The sequence below is a fragment of the Copadichromis virginalis genome, linkage group LG3, assembly GCF_057382275.1.
Source record: "Copadichromis virginalis isolate Kocher_CV1m ecotype Utaka linkage group LG3, C_Virginalis_male_GT1.1, whole genome shotgun sequence".
Taxonomy (NCBI): domain Eukaryota; kingdom Metazoa; phylum Chordata; class Actinopteri; order Cichliformes; family Cichlidae; genus Copadichromis; species Copadichromis virginalis.
The window spans coordinates 16,926,125-16,943,100 of NC_140620.1; the positions used below are offsets into that span (position 1 = coordinate 16,926,125).

At 40.1% G+C, this 16,976-nt stretch overlaps 1 protein-coding gene across 1 annotated transcript; it reads right to left on the minus strand.

The window, feature by feature from the left end:
* Positions 1–536: 536 nt before the first annotated feature.
* LOC146713095 (roundabout homolog 2-like) lies at positions 537–8,642 on the minus strand. The gene is made up of 7 exons (XM_085452444.1): positions 8,555–8,642; positions 6,792–7,154; positions 6,138–6,491; positions 3,709–4,074; positions 2,209–2,574; positions 1,489–1,848; positions 537–1,278 (listed from the first exon to the last, which is right to left on the minus strand). The coding sequence occupies exons 1-7, from the start codon at positions 8,622–8,624 to the stop codon at positions 1,169–1,171; spliced, it is 1,989 nt and encodes a 662-aa protein (XP_085308570.1). The 5' UTR covers positions 8,625–8,642; the 3' UTR covers positions 537–1,168.
* Between the last annotated feature and the right edge of the window lie 8,334 nt (positions 8,643–16,976).

Here is a 16,976-nt window from a genome sequence, read left to right on the forward strand (position 1 = left end):
GTAGGCTGCAGCTGTTGCTCTATCACTGTATAAATGTAACAGGTCTCAGTGCTGGTTCTAATAGTCTGAGCTGCTTCTAGCTTTATTTGTGAAGAGCACAGCAGCTTACAAAACACGTAGCTAGCTCGTACAGCTGCGACGCAAAACTTTCACAAGCTAAAATGACCTTAAAATAATGGGGCTACCTGCGGTGATGCTAGCGTTAGCATTTGTTAGCACGTTACCTTCAAATGTTGGTCAGACTGCATAAACTCCGTTTCACTGCAGGGTCCCTTCATTCTTCACATATCCGTGTCGAGATGAGTGTAAATCTTGAGGCTAAACAGTTTATTAAATTGGAATTTGAAAATGAATTTATGAATGCAGAATTTATTCTAAAATGTATTATTTAAGCACAGAATTCTTTATTTCAATGCACATGACTCTTGTGGTCCATAGTTCCATAGTCCACTCCATAGTTCTTATAACTGGTTTATTCTATTATTATTCTACAACTTTAAATAAATCAGTTTAAATAAATAAACACTTGACACGAATAGAGTATCACTGTTTATTATTAGTAAGCAAAAATGACAAAGAAGCTTGCACATGAACATTATGTAACCATTGAGATAAGAAAACACCCAAAAAGAGCAGAAGCTGAACATGATGAAAGACATGATAAATTTAACCTTCCCTTCTTTCATTTAAATAATTCTGTTCTGGCACTAAACAGCTAAACCTTCATGGGAAATAAACAATAAACCTGATAAGGAAATGACATGGAAAAGCCTTCACAAAGACCCATACTTTCCCTGCATTAAAAACATGTTTTAGGTCCTTCACAGAGGTTTCAGTCTTCCCCCAAAGGAAAATAATGATGATTGTAATCAAAACTTTTTAATATATTCTTATATTGCTTGATTTTTAGTTTCCAGACTAAATATGCCCACCCCCACACATTTCCAATCAAAACCAGAAAACCCCCAAAGACGTTAAAAAACAAACAAGGGCTGTGTGAGACATTTGCAGCTGACTACCTCCTGCTGGATTCACATCACTGTGAACTCAAGTCTGTCCTCAGAGCATCTGGCTTTTTGCCACGAAAGGTGGGATGAGTGGGATGAAGAGAAGGTTCTACCTTGGTGCTTGGCTGTATTTGTGTTGTGCTGTTTTTTTCTCCTTCTGTCTATTGTATCATTTTTATGTAGTAGATTATACTTGCAAAAGAAACCAATAAAAGCACAATAACAGCTCTCAGTCCAACAGCCCCATCCTCTCCGTGCCCTCCTGGCTGACCTGCAGGTGAGAAACAGCTGTGAGGTATCAGCTGATCACATTGCAAAGATCAGCTGCTACACACAAAGTCTCATCATCAACATTTTTAAAAATAAACAAGCTTCAGCTCTGATGACATCTTTTTATGTATCTTGAGTTTTCGACTCCCAACCGGACACCTCGGAAAATAACTGAATGTGTCCAAAGCCAAAATGAATTTGACTGACTTACCTTTTGGAATAACTTTTAGGTGGATGATGCTGATGGGATCAGTCTTTAAAATGTCTATCTTTCTACCGTCTCTCACTTCCTGGATGATGCAACACTCGTATGTTCCACTATCAGCAGTCGTCACATCCTTCAGAATCAAAGACATGACTCCATCCTTCATCTGTCTGTCCTGCAGAGCCACCCGCTTCTTAAAAGATGGATGCTGATAATATGAAACAAACTCTTTTTCCCAGTACCAAAGTACATATTGTGCCTTCAAGTCACGTCTGCTCCACTCTACACCTGGTATGATATTGTTGTTTGGAGCTCGACATGTCAGAGTGACGTTCTGTCCGGACTCAGCTGTGATGTTTTTCTGGCCTGAAAGAGGAAACAACAAAGAGCAGAGAGGTTAAAGAACTAACTGATAACTACAACAGCCAATCACAGACAAAAAAAATACAAACCAAGAAAAAGGCCCAATGCTATATATGTATATGTCTCGTGTTTCAACTAGTTCTTCAACGTGCAGCCCTTTACCTACTTTGTCTAAGTTACTATAAACATTTAGGAAGAACAGAAGTTAATCACCTCTTTTCTGCAGGCTGTAGCCAGTTTTAAAGTATAAAGTACAACTACAAAGATCCAAGCTTTTGACTTTTATTCTCCTCAGAAACATCAGACATCAAGAACCAGGAAGCAACTTCATCTATACTAACAAACTGAACTCTACCAACTCACTTTGAGGAACAACACTCAGGTAGGTGGTGCTGATGGGGTAACTATCCAGACTGGCTCTCTTTCTGCGGTTCACTCCTCTCTGCGTCACATAACACTCATATGTTCCAGTGTCATTAATTGTCACATTCTTCAGAATCAAAGACATGTCTTTATCCTTCATCTTTCTGTCCTTCAGATGCACCCGGTTCTTAAAAGATGGATGCTGGTGGTAATCTGGAAAAAGCTTGTAGTCCTGATAATAAAGGACATATTTTGGCTCCAAGTCAACTCTGCTCCACTCTGCAGCTATTATGGGGTTGTTGCTGTTTAGAGCTCGACATGGCAGAGTGACCGTCTGTCCCATCACAGCTATGATGATTTTTTTGTCTGAGTGAGAAAAGAACAGACTGGTTAAAGAAAAGAAGGGATCGCCAATCATGGAAACAAGAAACACAAGTATCATATTCATATTTAGGAAAAGATAAATAAATATATATATATTAGGGGTGCAACGATACACAAAATTCACGGTTCGGTTCAGTTCTATACTTTGCTGTGAGGTTCGATATTTATTCGATACAAAAAATGTTCATGCCTTTTTAATTTGTCATTTATTAAAATTATAAATATATATTTTAACTCAAAAGTACAGTTTTTAAATGTAATGTTGCTGAAACCACAAAGTAATAAAAAAAATATATATCTGATTGAGGAATCACTTATCTTTGGAAAAGAGAGTTTATTACAGAGAAATGTCTCTTTCCAAAATAAAAGCTATACTATACGCTTCTTCTGGGCTATATTCTCAGCAGCACATTAAACATATCAGGTCCCCATAAGGAGAATCATGTGCTAACAAATGACTCGGGTAAAGTTTGTAGCATGTGTGCTTGTTGTTTTTGTCTACTTTCACTTGTCTTTGCACTACGATGATGTCGGAGTAAATGTGCAGTCATATTCGTTGTGTTCCCACTAGTGCTGTCAGCGTTAATCTGAAATGACGTTAACGCCACAACACGGCAAATCTCCGTTAACGAGCTACCACGGATCGCCCCGTGCGTAGGGCTGGACGGCGTCAACACGTTAACAAGCTAACTGCGCTAACGCACTAGTTCCAACCGGTTGAGCATTGCGTGGCACATTCGACATACTATTTTACTTTTGTCCATGACGCGCTTACCATCAGGGTCATGCTTCACATGAAAACCAAAATAGTTCCAAACGCCACATCTGAATGAGGGTGGGGGAGGTTCAATTTCGGATAGTGGTGAGGCAGTTGCCATGTTGCAGCGAGCTTAGCTTCTGTCTTGCTAGCTTGCACTGCGCTCAGTGGATCTGCACTCGACAGTGCAGCCTACGTGGATTATATATATATATATATATATATATATATATATATACATATATATATATATATATATATATATATATGTGTGTGTGTGTGTGTGTGTGTGTGTGTGTGTGTGTGTGTGTGTGTGTGTGTGTGTTTGTGTGTATATGAACTGAAATCTGTCAACTCACTTGGACGCACAACACTTAAATAGTTGGTGCTGATGTGTTCACTATCAGGACTGGCTGTCTCCCTAATGTACACTGCTCTCTGGACCACATGACACTCGTATGCTCCCGAGTCATCAGTAGTCACATCCTTCAGAATCAAAGACACGTCTCCATCCTTCATCTGTCTGTCTTGCAGATCCACCCGGTTCTTAAAAGACGGATGCTGATTTTCTGGATGAAATCGCTGATTCTGGTAAGAAAGGACATATTCTTCTCCCAGGTCAGCTCTTTTCCACACTACAGCCATGATAAACTTTAAATCCGGGTGTGGAACTCGACATGGTAGAATGATGTTCTGCCCAGGATCAACTGTGATGTTTTTCTGGTCTGAAAGAGGAAACAACACAGAGTAGAGAAGTCAACAAACTAACTTACAACTACAGCAGCCAGTCACAGAAAAAAAAAAAAAGATTGGATCTTTGGATCTTGTACTCAGAGCTTGTTCCTGTGCTGCCATAATTGGTACCACTGTGCTGTCTTTTAGTCCAGCTCTGTTAGCCACTGGTAGGATTTCTGGATGTCAGCCCTTTCTCTATCTGCCAGTGCTATATAATGTGCATGGACCTGTCCTTCCATGATGGCTCCTCCTCTTCCTACTTTTTCTGACACTGACTAGTCCCCTGCCTCTATCCTTCCGCTTAGCACACAGTCTTAGGGTGCTGGACTTGGGGTGAAACCCTCCATGCATGCTAAGGAGCTCGGACAACTGCTCCGTCTATCAATAGCTGGTGTTTTGTGCCTTTGGTATTCTTGCCAATTAAATTCTGTGCCCCATTCATCTATTCAGCCATGTGCTTAATCATTTTAGGCACAGTTGTACCTGGAACAATATCTGAGTTATCAACACCTACACCATGCCTGTGATCAGGTACACTCCTGAAATAATAAGTTGGCCAAAGGAGGAGATGGAAGCCAGTGACATCAAGACATGTAAGCTCCTTCATGGAGGGTTTCATCCCAGGTCCAGCACCCGGAGGCTGAATAGTAAGAAGAAGGAAGGAAGCCAGGGACTGGTGAGTCTTAGTAACACAGTCCAGGATTAGACAACAAACATCCAAGACTAAATCAGGAAGATGGCCCCAACTGACCGTGTGCTCAGTTAATACCTCTAGTATCCAGTGTTGGGAAGGTTACTTTTAAAATGTATTCCACTACAGATGACAGAATACATGCCCCAAAATGTATTCTGTAACGTATTCTGTTACGTTACTCAATGAAAGTAACATATTCTGAATACTTTGGATTACTTAATATATTATCATGCTGTTTACAACTACGTGAATGTACTATTGCTGTGATTTATTACTGTTACTGAAGGTCCGCGACTCCGAACCGTAGTAAAGGGACCTCTGGCTGATACGGTGGGTTCTGTGTCGGGCTCGTAGCTGAAAACTAGCTTTACTTTGTTGTCTGGGTCAACTTTGCTAACGAGAGACAGAGAGAGGCGCTGAAAGGCTGCTCCAACGAAACTTATTGTTTTCGGAGGAAAACACGAACACTGTGTACAGTCGAGTCTTAATAGCTTACTTACAACTGGGCTCGTCAGGCACTCTTCTTGACTGCAGTGGTTATTATTATATTTACATGCTTCCACCTCCCGTCTCTGCTCAGTGACGACTCATACTTTTTGACTATCCTTTTTCTCCCTCCCTTTCTCTCACAGACAAATAACTGGTATGGCAGTCCGTTCTCCCTGCAGCACGGACTACACTGCCCATGAGGCTACATTCTTTTTGTAACACTCTACATATTGTCTTCATATTAAATAATTTTTGGAATAAACATTTTTTAAAACATTTCTTCACGTCCTTTACGTGGGCCACAAGTAGCGGTGAGATGGGCCGCCAGATTGAGACACAGACATTAGAGCCTTTTAATGCGTGTTTTGTTTAGGTTCTACCGGCGTGGAATCACCAAAAATAGAGAGGGCATAGCCTATATATGAAACAGGAAAATACCTATAAATATATATATAATAAAAAGTAACTGTATTCTGAATATCACTCTTTTAAACGGTAACTATAACGGAATACAGTTACTCATATTTTGTATTTTAAATTCGTAACACCGGTACATGTATTGCGTTACTCCCCAATACTGGTGGTACCAGAGAGCCAAAGAAGAAAGGACGGACCATTCTTCCATGATGAACCATCATGGAAGAACAGGCCCCTGCACGGCATGTAGTACTGGCAGATAGAGGAAGTGGCTGGCATCCTGAAATTCTACCAGCAGCTAGACAAAGCTGGACCGGAAGAAAGCACTGAGTCACCAATCATGGCATAGCATGCTATTTTTTCATGGTCAGTGTAAATGTCGGGTACAGAAGATTATATAGGTCCCTCATCCTATTCATGTGAACCCCTCCTTCATGTAAAACTCAAACTTACCTGGAGGAACCACAGTTAGGTAGGTGATGCTGATGGGGTGAATATCCAGACAGGTTCGTTTCGTTTTTCTCTGGTCAACGTAACACACATAGAGTCCTGAGTCATCAGCTGTCACATCCTTCAAAATCAAAGACACGTCTCCACCCTTCATCTGTCTGTCCTTCAGATCCACCCTGTTCTTAAAAAATGGATGCTGATAATCTGTATCAATCTCATCATCCTGGTAAAAAAGGACATATTCTGGCTCCAGGTCAGGTCTTATCCATAATGCAGCTATGATGGGGTCATTGCTGTTTGGAGCTTGACATTCTAGAGTGGCCGTGTCTCCCCCAATAATTATGTTGTTATTGTGGTCTGAAAGAAGAAACAAAATAGAGCACAGAGGTTAAAGAACTAACTGATCACTACAGCAGCAGCCAATCACAGAAAAGAACAAAGCAAAGTAATATCTATACATATATATAGATAGACAGATCTAATAGACCTACATTGTATAGGTTGCTATGGCCATCTGAGTACAACAGAACTCTACAAATGCACCTGTCTTTTACAGGCTGTAGCAAGTTTTAAAGTATAAGGTACAAGTACAAGGATCCAAGCTTTGTTCACCTCAGAAACATCAGACAACAAACAAACTGAACTCTACCAACTCACTTTGAAGAGAAACAGTCAGGTAGGTGGCTCTGATGTAGTAACCATCCAGACTCGTTGTTTTGCTGTGGTTCGCTCCTTTCTGGACCACGTAACACTCGTATGCTCCCGCGTCATCAGTAGTAAGATCCATCAGAATCAAAGACACGTCTCCACCCTTCATCTGTCTGTCCTGCAGATCCACCCGGTTCTTAAAAGACGGATGCTGGTAATCTGGAACAAGCTTATTGTCCCGGTAAAAAAGGACATATTCTGGCTCCAGGTCACGTCTGCTCCACTCCACAGCTACAATGGGGTTGTTGTTGCTTGGAACTTGACATGGCAGAACGATGGTCATTCCAGTCTGACCTAATATAACTTCTTCTACTGAAAGAGGAAACAACAGAGGGGTTCAAGAGATCAACGAACAACCTGAGCTACTGGGAGATCAGGGAGCTTTTTACTGTACATTGCTTCAGACAAACACAAGGGGCACATTCAGTCAATGACTGACTGTCTAGTGAAGGAATATTGTGTGAACTCACTTAATGAAGGGCTACTGTACTTACAGCACCACTGTTTCATAATTACTTATTATTTAGTCTATAAATACATTGTTATGCTTGGTCTTCATTAGCTTTTTTTTAGACCTCTGCTGTGGAAGTGACAGAAGGCATATTCTGAAGTTAGTCAGATTTTTTGTAGACATTTGATATTAACAATATTCAGTCACCTAAATAAACTTTTCTTCAATCAGAATACAAAGTAGCATAATTATCATGCCTATGTTCATCAGCCAATAGGATAGTTTTAAATTTCAACCCAGTGTTTAATGTTGCACCAAAATTCAAATTGCTCTCATGTGCAGCACTGCGTGTTTGGTGTCAGGAGTGTTCAATTGATCGATTTTGTGCGGAAGAAGAGTCAAATGATGAGTCAAACACCTTATTTAAATTTTAGCACTCACTGGGCCTAAAGCAAGAAGCCAGAGTTAACAGAGGAAGTGTACTACCTCCGTCAAGGCACCTTTATCACTAACTGAGGTTTTAGGTTTTTCGACCTAGCTTTACAATGATTATTACATCTCATTACATCTCACTTGAAAGTCTGGCAGTCAAGCTCAGAACAGACATCTGTGCTCCACTCAAATGAGTGATAATGTATTATTAATCTGTAATCTTGCAACAAAGTCTACTAAATTCAACTTCTAAATTTATAAATGTCTGTTCTGCCTTCAAAATGCTGTAAGCAGAGGTGTATCTAAAGCTTTATGCTGACAAATTTTCTATGAATAGTGAAAGTTAAGCTAATGTGCAACAGAGTTAGTTTAAAAGTAAAGATTTTTTTTCCCAATGAGTAGCTTTTAATTGAAGATTTATTTTTTTGCCAACAGTTTACTGTACCAGCCCGCTAATGACTAACCGCTGATTCAACCTCTCTTGTTATCTTTGTAATAACACAAACTTGTGCAGAGTAGGAAAAACCAGATTTGTTTTGATATGAACTTAGGAATGAACTGTGGGTTTGAGGAAATGAAGCAGGTGTAGCAGGAGGAGAGGACAAGCTCAGGTAAACAGAGTGCTCACAAGCTAAATGACGCAGCTCTCCTCCTCCCACATTTCTGGTTTAACAGAAATGTTTGGAAAAGAAACAGACCTCAGATCAGTCCTTCAGCTTTAACTCGGCAGATGTGGCAGGTCATACAGCCCAGTTAAACACACCTTTAAAACAATGAACAGAATCCTTGAAGAGTGTTAATAATTTATAAATCTGAAATCTAATCTCACCTGCAGAAACAAACGAGAGGCAGACAGACAGTAAAGTCCAGCAGATAGATGCAGACGTTACAGCAGACATTGCTCCTTCGTTTAAAGTCTAATAAATGTCAAAAAAATGATGGTATTTTTCAACAATTACAAAATCCCTGAACTTAAAATCTGATGTTTTTAAAGAAAGCTGAAAGTCTCTTAGTGTGATAACAGTTATCAGTTAGCTTGTTCTTGCGATGGTCCAGAGAGGCCAGCGTTTCTTTCTCTTTCTCTTTAGTTGAGTCTACCGTAGCGCAAAGTAGTAGTAGTGATGTGCGTTTTTTTCTCTCTTCATTTCTGTCTCTATCGTCCTCCTGTCCTGCAGGTGAAGAGGAGACGGAGAGTGTCTTCTTCCCTGTCTTGGCTCCGCCCAGAGGCTGAGTCTCTTCTGTTGATCCTGTCACCTGTTTGCTTTAAAGTCTTTATTTCAGCAGATTTAAAGACCAGATATAACCTCGTTGCCACTCTAGTACTGTGACATTGCAATGGATATTTCTCTTCTGTCACATGTTTTTGACATCTAAACTTTACAAAACAAGGAATTGTGACAGGTTTTAGGAACTAGAAATGGATCAGTTCCCCTTTTTGGGAGGGAGAGCCTTCAGTTTTCAGGCCCCTCTTCTGTGAAACCAGCTTCCAGTTTGGATTCAGGAGACAGACACTATCTCTACTTTCAACATTAGACTTAAAACTTTCCTCTTTGCTAAAGCATATAGTTAGGGCTGGACCAGGTGACCCTGAATCCTCCCTTAGTTATGCTGCAATAGACGTAGGCTGCCGGGGGATTTTCAAGATGCATCAAGTATTTCTTCTTCAGTCTCCTGTCTCACTCACTCACTATGTGTTAATAGACCTCTCTGCATTGAATCATACTTGATATTGTATGATTCTTTGTCCTGTCTTTGTCCTGTCTTCCTTCTCTCACCTCTCAACTAGTCACAGTTTTTCTTTCCTACTGTCACCAAAGTGCTTGCTCATAGGAGGTCACATGACTGTTGGGTTATGTGTTATTCTTATTTAACTATTTAACTTTTAGTTGAGATTAAAGTCAGCCATTATTTATCATTGTCTTCTTGGTTTCTGTGTTTGGGTTCTTCTCTACTCTGTCACGTGTTTTAGTTATGCTAAGCTTGTGTTGTCATGTCTTGTCTCCATGTTTCTGTTTCACTTTGAAAGGTCCCGTGTTTCTTGGTTTAGCCTCACTTCCCCTGTTGTGCCATTATGTACATTTGTGTCAGCTGGTTCCTCATTTGTTTCCATTTCCCATGATCACCTTGTTTATTTATTCTGTGTGTTTCCATTCGTTCCTTGTCACGCCATCTCATCCTTATTGTCGCCACAGGTCTTTCATGATGTGGTATGGGACATGTCCATGTTTCTGGATTTCATAGATACTTCATAGCTTCTTTTATGCTCCTGTACCAAATCATATTAATTCATAGTCAGTTCTAGTTCCTCCAGTATAGGTTTAGGTTTAGTTTTGTTTAGTTTTGTTCTCACTTGGTTTTCTGTTCCTGAGTCTCAGCCAAATAAAGGCTCGCTTTTTGTTGTAATTATTCTGTCTCCTCATCTGTGTCCACACTTGGGTCCAAAAAATATAAACATGAACTGTGAAAACATCTTTCAAGTATGGGTTTTATGGTGGATAAAATAAGATAGGTGTAAATCCTAGTTGATGTAATATGTGGTAAAAAAAAACAATATATATATATAATGATTAAAATAATTAAAATATAAAAGATATATATGTGGCTGTATCAAACAAAACAAAACAAAATCTACACCAAAAATGTAAATAACAGTGAAATGGCTGAGGGGGAAAAACAAGACCAAAAAAAAATTTAAACAAAAACCTTGTTAATATGTGGACATCCTCGTATCTGAGGTGCTGGCAGAACCAGTTGGAGACCAGTAGCTGCATGTCAGTAGTCGGAGTGGAGGACTACTTCAGCCTCTGGTTTAACTTTTATAATATCACAGATTGAAAATGTGATGTCATTTTCGGGGTAAAACCGCAAAGGATTCTGGGAACGCATGGCAAGCGGTACTAGCGCATGCAGGCTTTCACATGAAAACAGTCACACAGCGATAAAAAGAAACGCAAAAATGGCAAGAAGCTGTTGTATTATTAACTGCAATAGCTGGTTGCATGACAGCCACGGGAAGCCGACGGGTAAAGAGATGGTTTTTATCGGATTACGTAGTAGAAAAGAAATTGTTCAGCCATGTTTCCGAAATAACAAAGAGCCGACCGATGGTCTGGATTGCAGCCATTCAAAGACCAAATATAACGTCCCAGATCACTCCCGCTCACATGTTAGTCTGCTCCAAGCATTTCCACAAAGGTAAGTGTTTTGTTGTAGTTATTACGTAATTTATCATAACATAATTGTTCATGTAGGTTACAAATAAGTCTTATATTGATTTGAATTGAATTCGTTGCGCTATGCTGCTTTGCTCACTGTGGCTTTGCGGGCTAATGTTTGTTGTGTTTTGTAGGAAAACCAGCCTGCAAAATGCTGGAATGCGATCCAGACTGTGCCCCCTCTATCAACCTGGGTCATACCGAGTTAAAATCAAATCAAATTCAAATCAAATCAAATTCAAATTTTATTTGTCACACACACACAACCATACACAGTATGACATGGGGGTGAAATGCTTGTAGCTGTACAATGCCCGACCATTAAATGACAGAAGAAAAGTTCTACAATATTTACAATTTACTACAAAAATTTACAAATTAACTTAGGAATTTACAGTAAAGAATGTGCAAATAGCAGAGGCGATTATAAAGATAAGGATTATAAATTATAGGAATTATAGGATTATAGGAAATGTGTGGTGGTGCGTGTGGTGACGTGTGTGAGAGTCCAGTCTTATAGTGACGTGTTTGGGAGAGTCCAGTCCTACACCTGGTTCAGGCCCCGAATAGCCTGGGGGAAGAAGCTCCTCTTCATTCTCTCTGTTTTGGCCTTAAGGGAGCGGAAGCGCTTCCCAGACCTCAACAGTGAGAAGAGTCAAAAAGCTGCTACCACAGCGAGATTTGATCGGTTAAGAGAGAGAGCGATATCAAAACAGCCACGAAACGTCCGCATATATATGCCAAAGTGTTGTATTGAAGCAGTCAAGTGATCAACTGAACTGTTTTCCAGTTTTCCATTTCCATTGTTGCTTTGCAATGATTTGGGTTTTTTATTTTCCATTGTTTATTTGTTTTTCACTGAAGCAGCTAATAAAGCACAATGGAATACAATTTTGCCTCGTTCTTGTAAGATTCTATAATACAGTGGTTCCCAAACTTTTTTTGCTGGGCCCCCTTTTGTTTTACAGAAAAATGTTTGCGCCCCCCCCCCCCCCCCACAAACACATCCTCCAACCACACACACCCATATTTTGCTCCATTGCGGTTTATTTCACACCTCAAACATTTAGTAAACAATTAAGCAAATACAAGTAATCTGCAATAAATTACAGGTAGTAAGAAAATAAACTACTAACTCTTTTACGCTATGTCCACACCTACATGGGTATTTTTGAAAACGCAGCTGTTTTGTCCACGTAAACGGCGTTTCGAATCACCGAAAACTGAGATTTTTTTAAAACTCCTTTTTTGCTTTTACATGTGGATGAGGAATACAGAGTTCGTCACGCAACGTCAAAGGTATGTGCCTTTTTTTCACGTCACGCTGTGCGCCACGTTATTATTTACATGGGAGGAATTGCAGATAGAGACAAAATACTGTTAATCTGACTATCTGCAGGTTTTACACGCTTACACGTGTAGTTACTGTCCCTCCATTTAGAAAGGCAGAGGCGTCACGATGTGATTATTTTACGTGTAGTTGTTTTTTTTCCTGTAATAATATTCAACATTGCTATCAATACATTTTTCAAAAATGCCTCTCTGTGCAAAAAACATAAACAGCTGTGGGATACTGTTTGTCTGTGATTTGAACTGAGGGAACAAATCGTGGCAGGATCAGCCCGATGTTATTTGTATCCCACTGTAACTTTACTGTATAAAGAGCTAACATCTCCAAAATGTCAGGAGTAGTTAGTCATTACAACAAGTGTTTGTGAACTAAAACTCAAGAATGTGGGATACTGTTTGTCCGTGATTTGAAGAGCCCAGCGCTGCTCCCAACAAAGGGAAAACCAATTCTGCAGGGGAGACCTACCTCGGCACTTGTGCAGGTGAAGCCAAAGGGAAGATATACTTCACCATATTTTCTAGTCTTTGGCTTAGAATGAAGTTATTACGCCCCTAATCTAGGCGTGTAGGGACGCACATAAGGTTGGAGGAGAGAGAGACAAATCCCCGCCCTGGTTCCCAAGCCAAACATCCAAACCAGTTGTGAGTAAAAAAAAGGTGATTTTATTTAGGGACAAGAAGCATAGCTCCAGGGTGAGCCCAGGCCAAAATAATAAACAAAACCAACTAAGTCCCACCAGAAAAGACTAACTAAACCCTAGGAAAGAAAAAGAACAAACAAATGACAGAGCTATCCCTCGCTCCCTAACCCGGAAAACAGGAGAAAACGGTTCCAAAAGAAAAGGCGGCTCACCCCTTCCGCTTCAGCCCAAGAGTGCCTACGCTCTCAGCTAATGCACTAGGAGCGGCTTTCACAATTCACGCTCACACAAATACACAATAAAAAAAATACAGGCTGGGAAAACCAGGGTCAGGGCCGCGTCGGCTGTCAAGCTACTCGCTCGCTCCACTCTCTCTCTCTCTCTGTGGATCTGTCAGAGCGGCTTTTTGAAGGTAGTCACCTGCTCCATGGTCCAATCAGCCGCTCACTACTCTTCATTAGGGGAGGGACCTGGAAAGAGTCTTAAGCACAGTACAGAAACACAGACAGAAAACAGCCCACACAGTCTTCTCATGGCCACAGCCGTAACAGAAGTCGGTTTGGAAACATATTCAGCAATGCTTCATCTCTTGCTTTGTGTTTCTATAGGCGCCCGTGCTAACAGTGTCCAAGCGTTTTGTTTTTTCCCCCCCTTTTCATACCCCCCCCCCCCCCCCCCCCCCCCCCTGCCATGGCTCTGCGCCCCCCCTAGGGGGCGGGCCCCACACTTTGGGAAGGTCTGCTATAATAGAATGAAACGATAACGCCAGTTATAAATAAAGACAATAAATTGAATGGTCTGTCAATCTCTATATGATAGCCTGTTACTGGGCACCTGTGGCATTTATCTGTCTATCAGTTTCTCATTTATGAGCTCCATAAAGTATTCCTTACATCTTCTCAACAAGCTCTCTTCCCTCTAGGTACTTTTTTCATCTCTATCCTCAATCACTTCAACCTCCTCACAGTTGATTTAATAATTTTTGACCTCAAATTACAAACCAGAGTAAGTAGCTGGTTAGATTACAAATGATTCCAGTGCAATCATTGAGCTGCATTTGTGTTTTGGCTCATCTGAAGAAATCAATAATGCTGGATTAATTTCAGCATGACTTTTGAAACCTGCTGTCGTTCATATTACACCCTTTGAAAAGATCTTCATCAGAAGAGAAAGAATGTTCTTAAGGTATTTAAAAACATTCATATTAAAGTTCCTAAATATGTTAGTCTGTAGTTTTGTTCACTGCAACCATGAGGTCAAACTACATAACTACATTTAGAAACAGGCTGATGACTGACTGGAATAGCAACTTTTATGTATGTCCACTAGATGGAGCTGTTTGAGTTTAATTACCACAGTAAATGTAACTTCATTTACAATGTAATGCTTTTAAAAATGCTTATTTCAATATAACCAAAGCAGATATCTGTATTTTAATACCTCCCCCTATTGTAATATGGCTGTGAGGGGTTGGCTAACCACATCGAGCATCACCAGTAACATTTGTAGAACAAACATAAACCACACTATAAGGAACAATAATATAAGAAAAACAACATCCTACATTCTCATAGCTCCCAATTGTTTTTTAAAAGGTTTCTGAGCTTAATCAGCTAGTATCTAAACTCAGCAGGTAGCAAACAAAAGCATGTAATAAGATTTACCAATACAGTTATTGTCCCAACAGACTTCTTCATTTCAACAGCTTCTTTATTGTCCCATGTACAAGGGAGAATAAGCACAGCACAAAAGCCTTGCAGTCCCTCGATCTGTTACATTTATTTAAGTTCCTCATTCAGCGCCTACTTTTTCTGTTTTTTAGTACTCTGTGTTCCTGTACCCTTCATACACAGTTTTGAACTAAATATCTCCTCCTTCCTTTAATTTTCTTAACCCTCCTTTTATGGTGCTACACTTTGATTTTGTTTCTTTCACTATACTTGTCCTCATCCCTATAAGGTGTGAGTGATTATATACAGAGTCTTGACGTGCAACAAGTCCATCACCTAGTTCTGCTTTTTGTCTATAATTACCAAAATGTGTTATACAGCAGTTAGCGCTGCCTTTTCCTTTAATGCTGCTTCTTACTAATTATTTTCCTCCTGCAGTTACACCTGCCTGCTAGCAGTATAATGCTATCTACAGTTCCACACTTTACCAGTGTTGGTCAAGTTACTTGAAAAAAAATAATCAGTGACTAATTACTGGTTACTTCCAAAAAAGTAATCCTGTTACTTTACTGATTACTTATTTTCAAAAGTAATTAGTTACTTTTTAAAAACACGATTTACAACCTGAGTAGGTGATAAAGCGATAGATCTTTCAGCCCAATTCTACTTTCTGCAGAATCCATCATATAAAATGTAATCAAATGAAAAGGTCTCTTTTTAAAATTTGTTTTATTAGTTTTAATCTTTTAATTTTATGCATCAAGCAAAAATGTAATTATATGCAACATTCTCTGGCTGGAAGAAATTTTGTTAGCATTTAAACCTATTTTGTGCACATTGCAGCACATAAAATAAAATAGTTTTTTTTTGTGTGTTTACACTCACTCTTTCAAATAGATGCAAGTAAAACACAGCAGAAAATAAATAAAATCAAAGACTCAGTGGTCCTGTTGCTGTTTTCACCTGTTTAGCTTGCTAGTGCTTGTTCAGAAGTTTAAGGGTTTTTTCTGCTGTAAAAAGAAGTTTTCTTCCCACGCAGTGAAAAGGGGACGCTAATGTTTTTGTCACTTTTAATGGAATCAAACTTAAAGGTCAGTACTTCCACGCTTTAAACGCTGCATACTCTCTCCAGCACTCGTTATATTATCCATTATTGATCTGCACACAGCTGTTGCCACGAACGTCACACTCGCTTACGTCACTGTCATGAGACATTCTCGCAAAAAAATCATGATTTTAGTAACGCAGTAACGCAGCGTTCCTACAGGAAAGAAACAGTAATCTAATTACCTTTTTGCAATAGTAATCTCGTACTTTACTCATTACTTGAAAAAAGTAAGCGGATTATTTCCTTTCAGGTCAGAGTTTAAGGCCTAATAAAAGAGTAGCTTTTACATTGACATGTAAAAACAAACCAAGATATTTCCTTGCTGCGCTTTGACACACACTTGTCAGCCATTAGAGAGAAGGTCTCACAGGAAGAGATACAGTGGGGCAAAAAAGTATTTAGTCAGCCACCGATTGTGCAAGTTCCCCCACTTAAAATGATGACAGAGGTCAGTAATTTGCACCAGAGGTACACTTCAACTGTGAGAGACAGAATGGGAAAACAAAATCCATGAATTCACATGGTAGGATTTGTAAAGAATTTATTCGTAAATCAGGGTGGAAAATAAGTATTTGGTCACCTCAAACATGGAAAATCTCTGGCTCTCACAGACCTGTAACGTCTTCTGTAAGAAGCTTTTCTGTCCCCCACTCGTTACCTGTATGAATGGCACCTGTTTGAACTCATCATCTGTATAAAAGACACCTGTCCACAGCCTCAAACAGTCAGACTCCAAACTCCGCCATGGCCAAGACCAAAGAGCTTTCGAAGGACACCAGGAAAAGGATTGTAGACCTGCACCAGACTGGGAAGAGTGAATCTACAATAGGCAAGCAGCTTGGTGTGAAAAAATCAACTGTGGGAGCAATCATCAGAAAATGGAAGACATACAAGACCACTGATAATCTCCCTCGATCTGGGGCTCCACGCAAGATCTCATCCCGTGGGGTCAAAATGATCATGAGAACGGTGAGCAAAGATCCCAGAACCACACGGGGGGACCTGGTGAATGACCTGCAGAGAGCTGGGACCAAAGTAACAAAGGTCACCATCAGTAACACACTACAACGGCAGGGAATCAAATCCCGCAGTGCCAGACGTGTTCCGCTGCTGAAGCCAGTGCATGTCCAGGCCCGTCTGAAGTTTGCCAGAGAGCACATGGATGATACAGCAGAGGATTGGGAGAATGTCATGTGGTCAGATGAAACCAAAGTAGAACTTTTTGGTATAAACTCAACTCGTCGTGTTTGGAGGAAGAAGAATACTG

Bases quoted from the DNA above. Each gene is read 5' to 3' on its own strand.
- LOC146713095 (XM_085452444.1), bottom strand. From the start codon at position 8,624: ATGTCTGCTGTAACGTCTGCATCTATCTGCTGGACTTTACTGTCTGTC. The intron at 2,575-3,708 runs GTGAGTTGACAG...TTTCTCACTCAG, and splicing joins TTTAAGTGTTGTGCGTCCAA to ACAAAAAAATCATCATAGCT. The intron at 1,279-1,488 runs GTAAGTCAGTCA...TCTCACCTGCAG, and splicing joins CCTAAAAGTTATTCCAAAAG to GTCAGCCAGGAGGGCACGGA.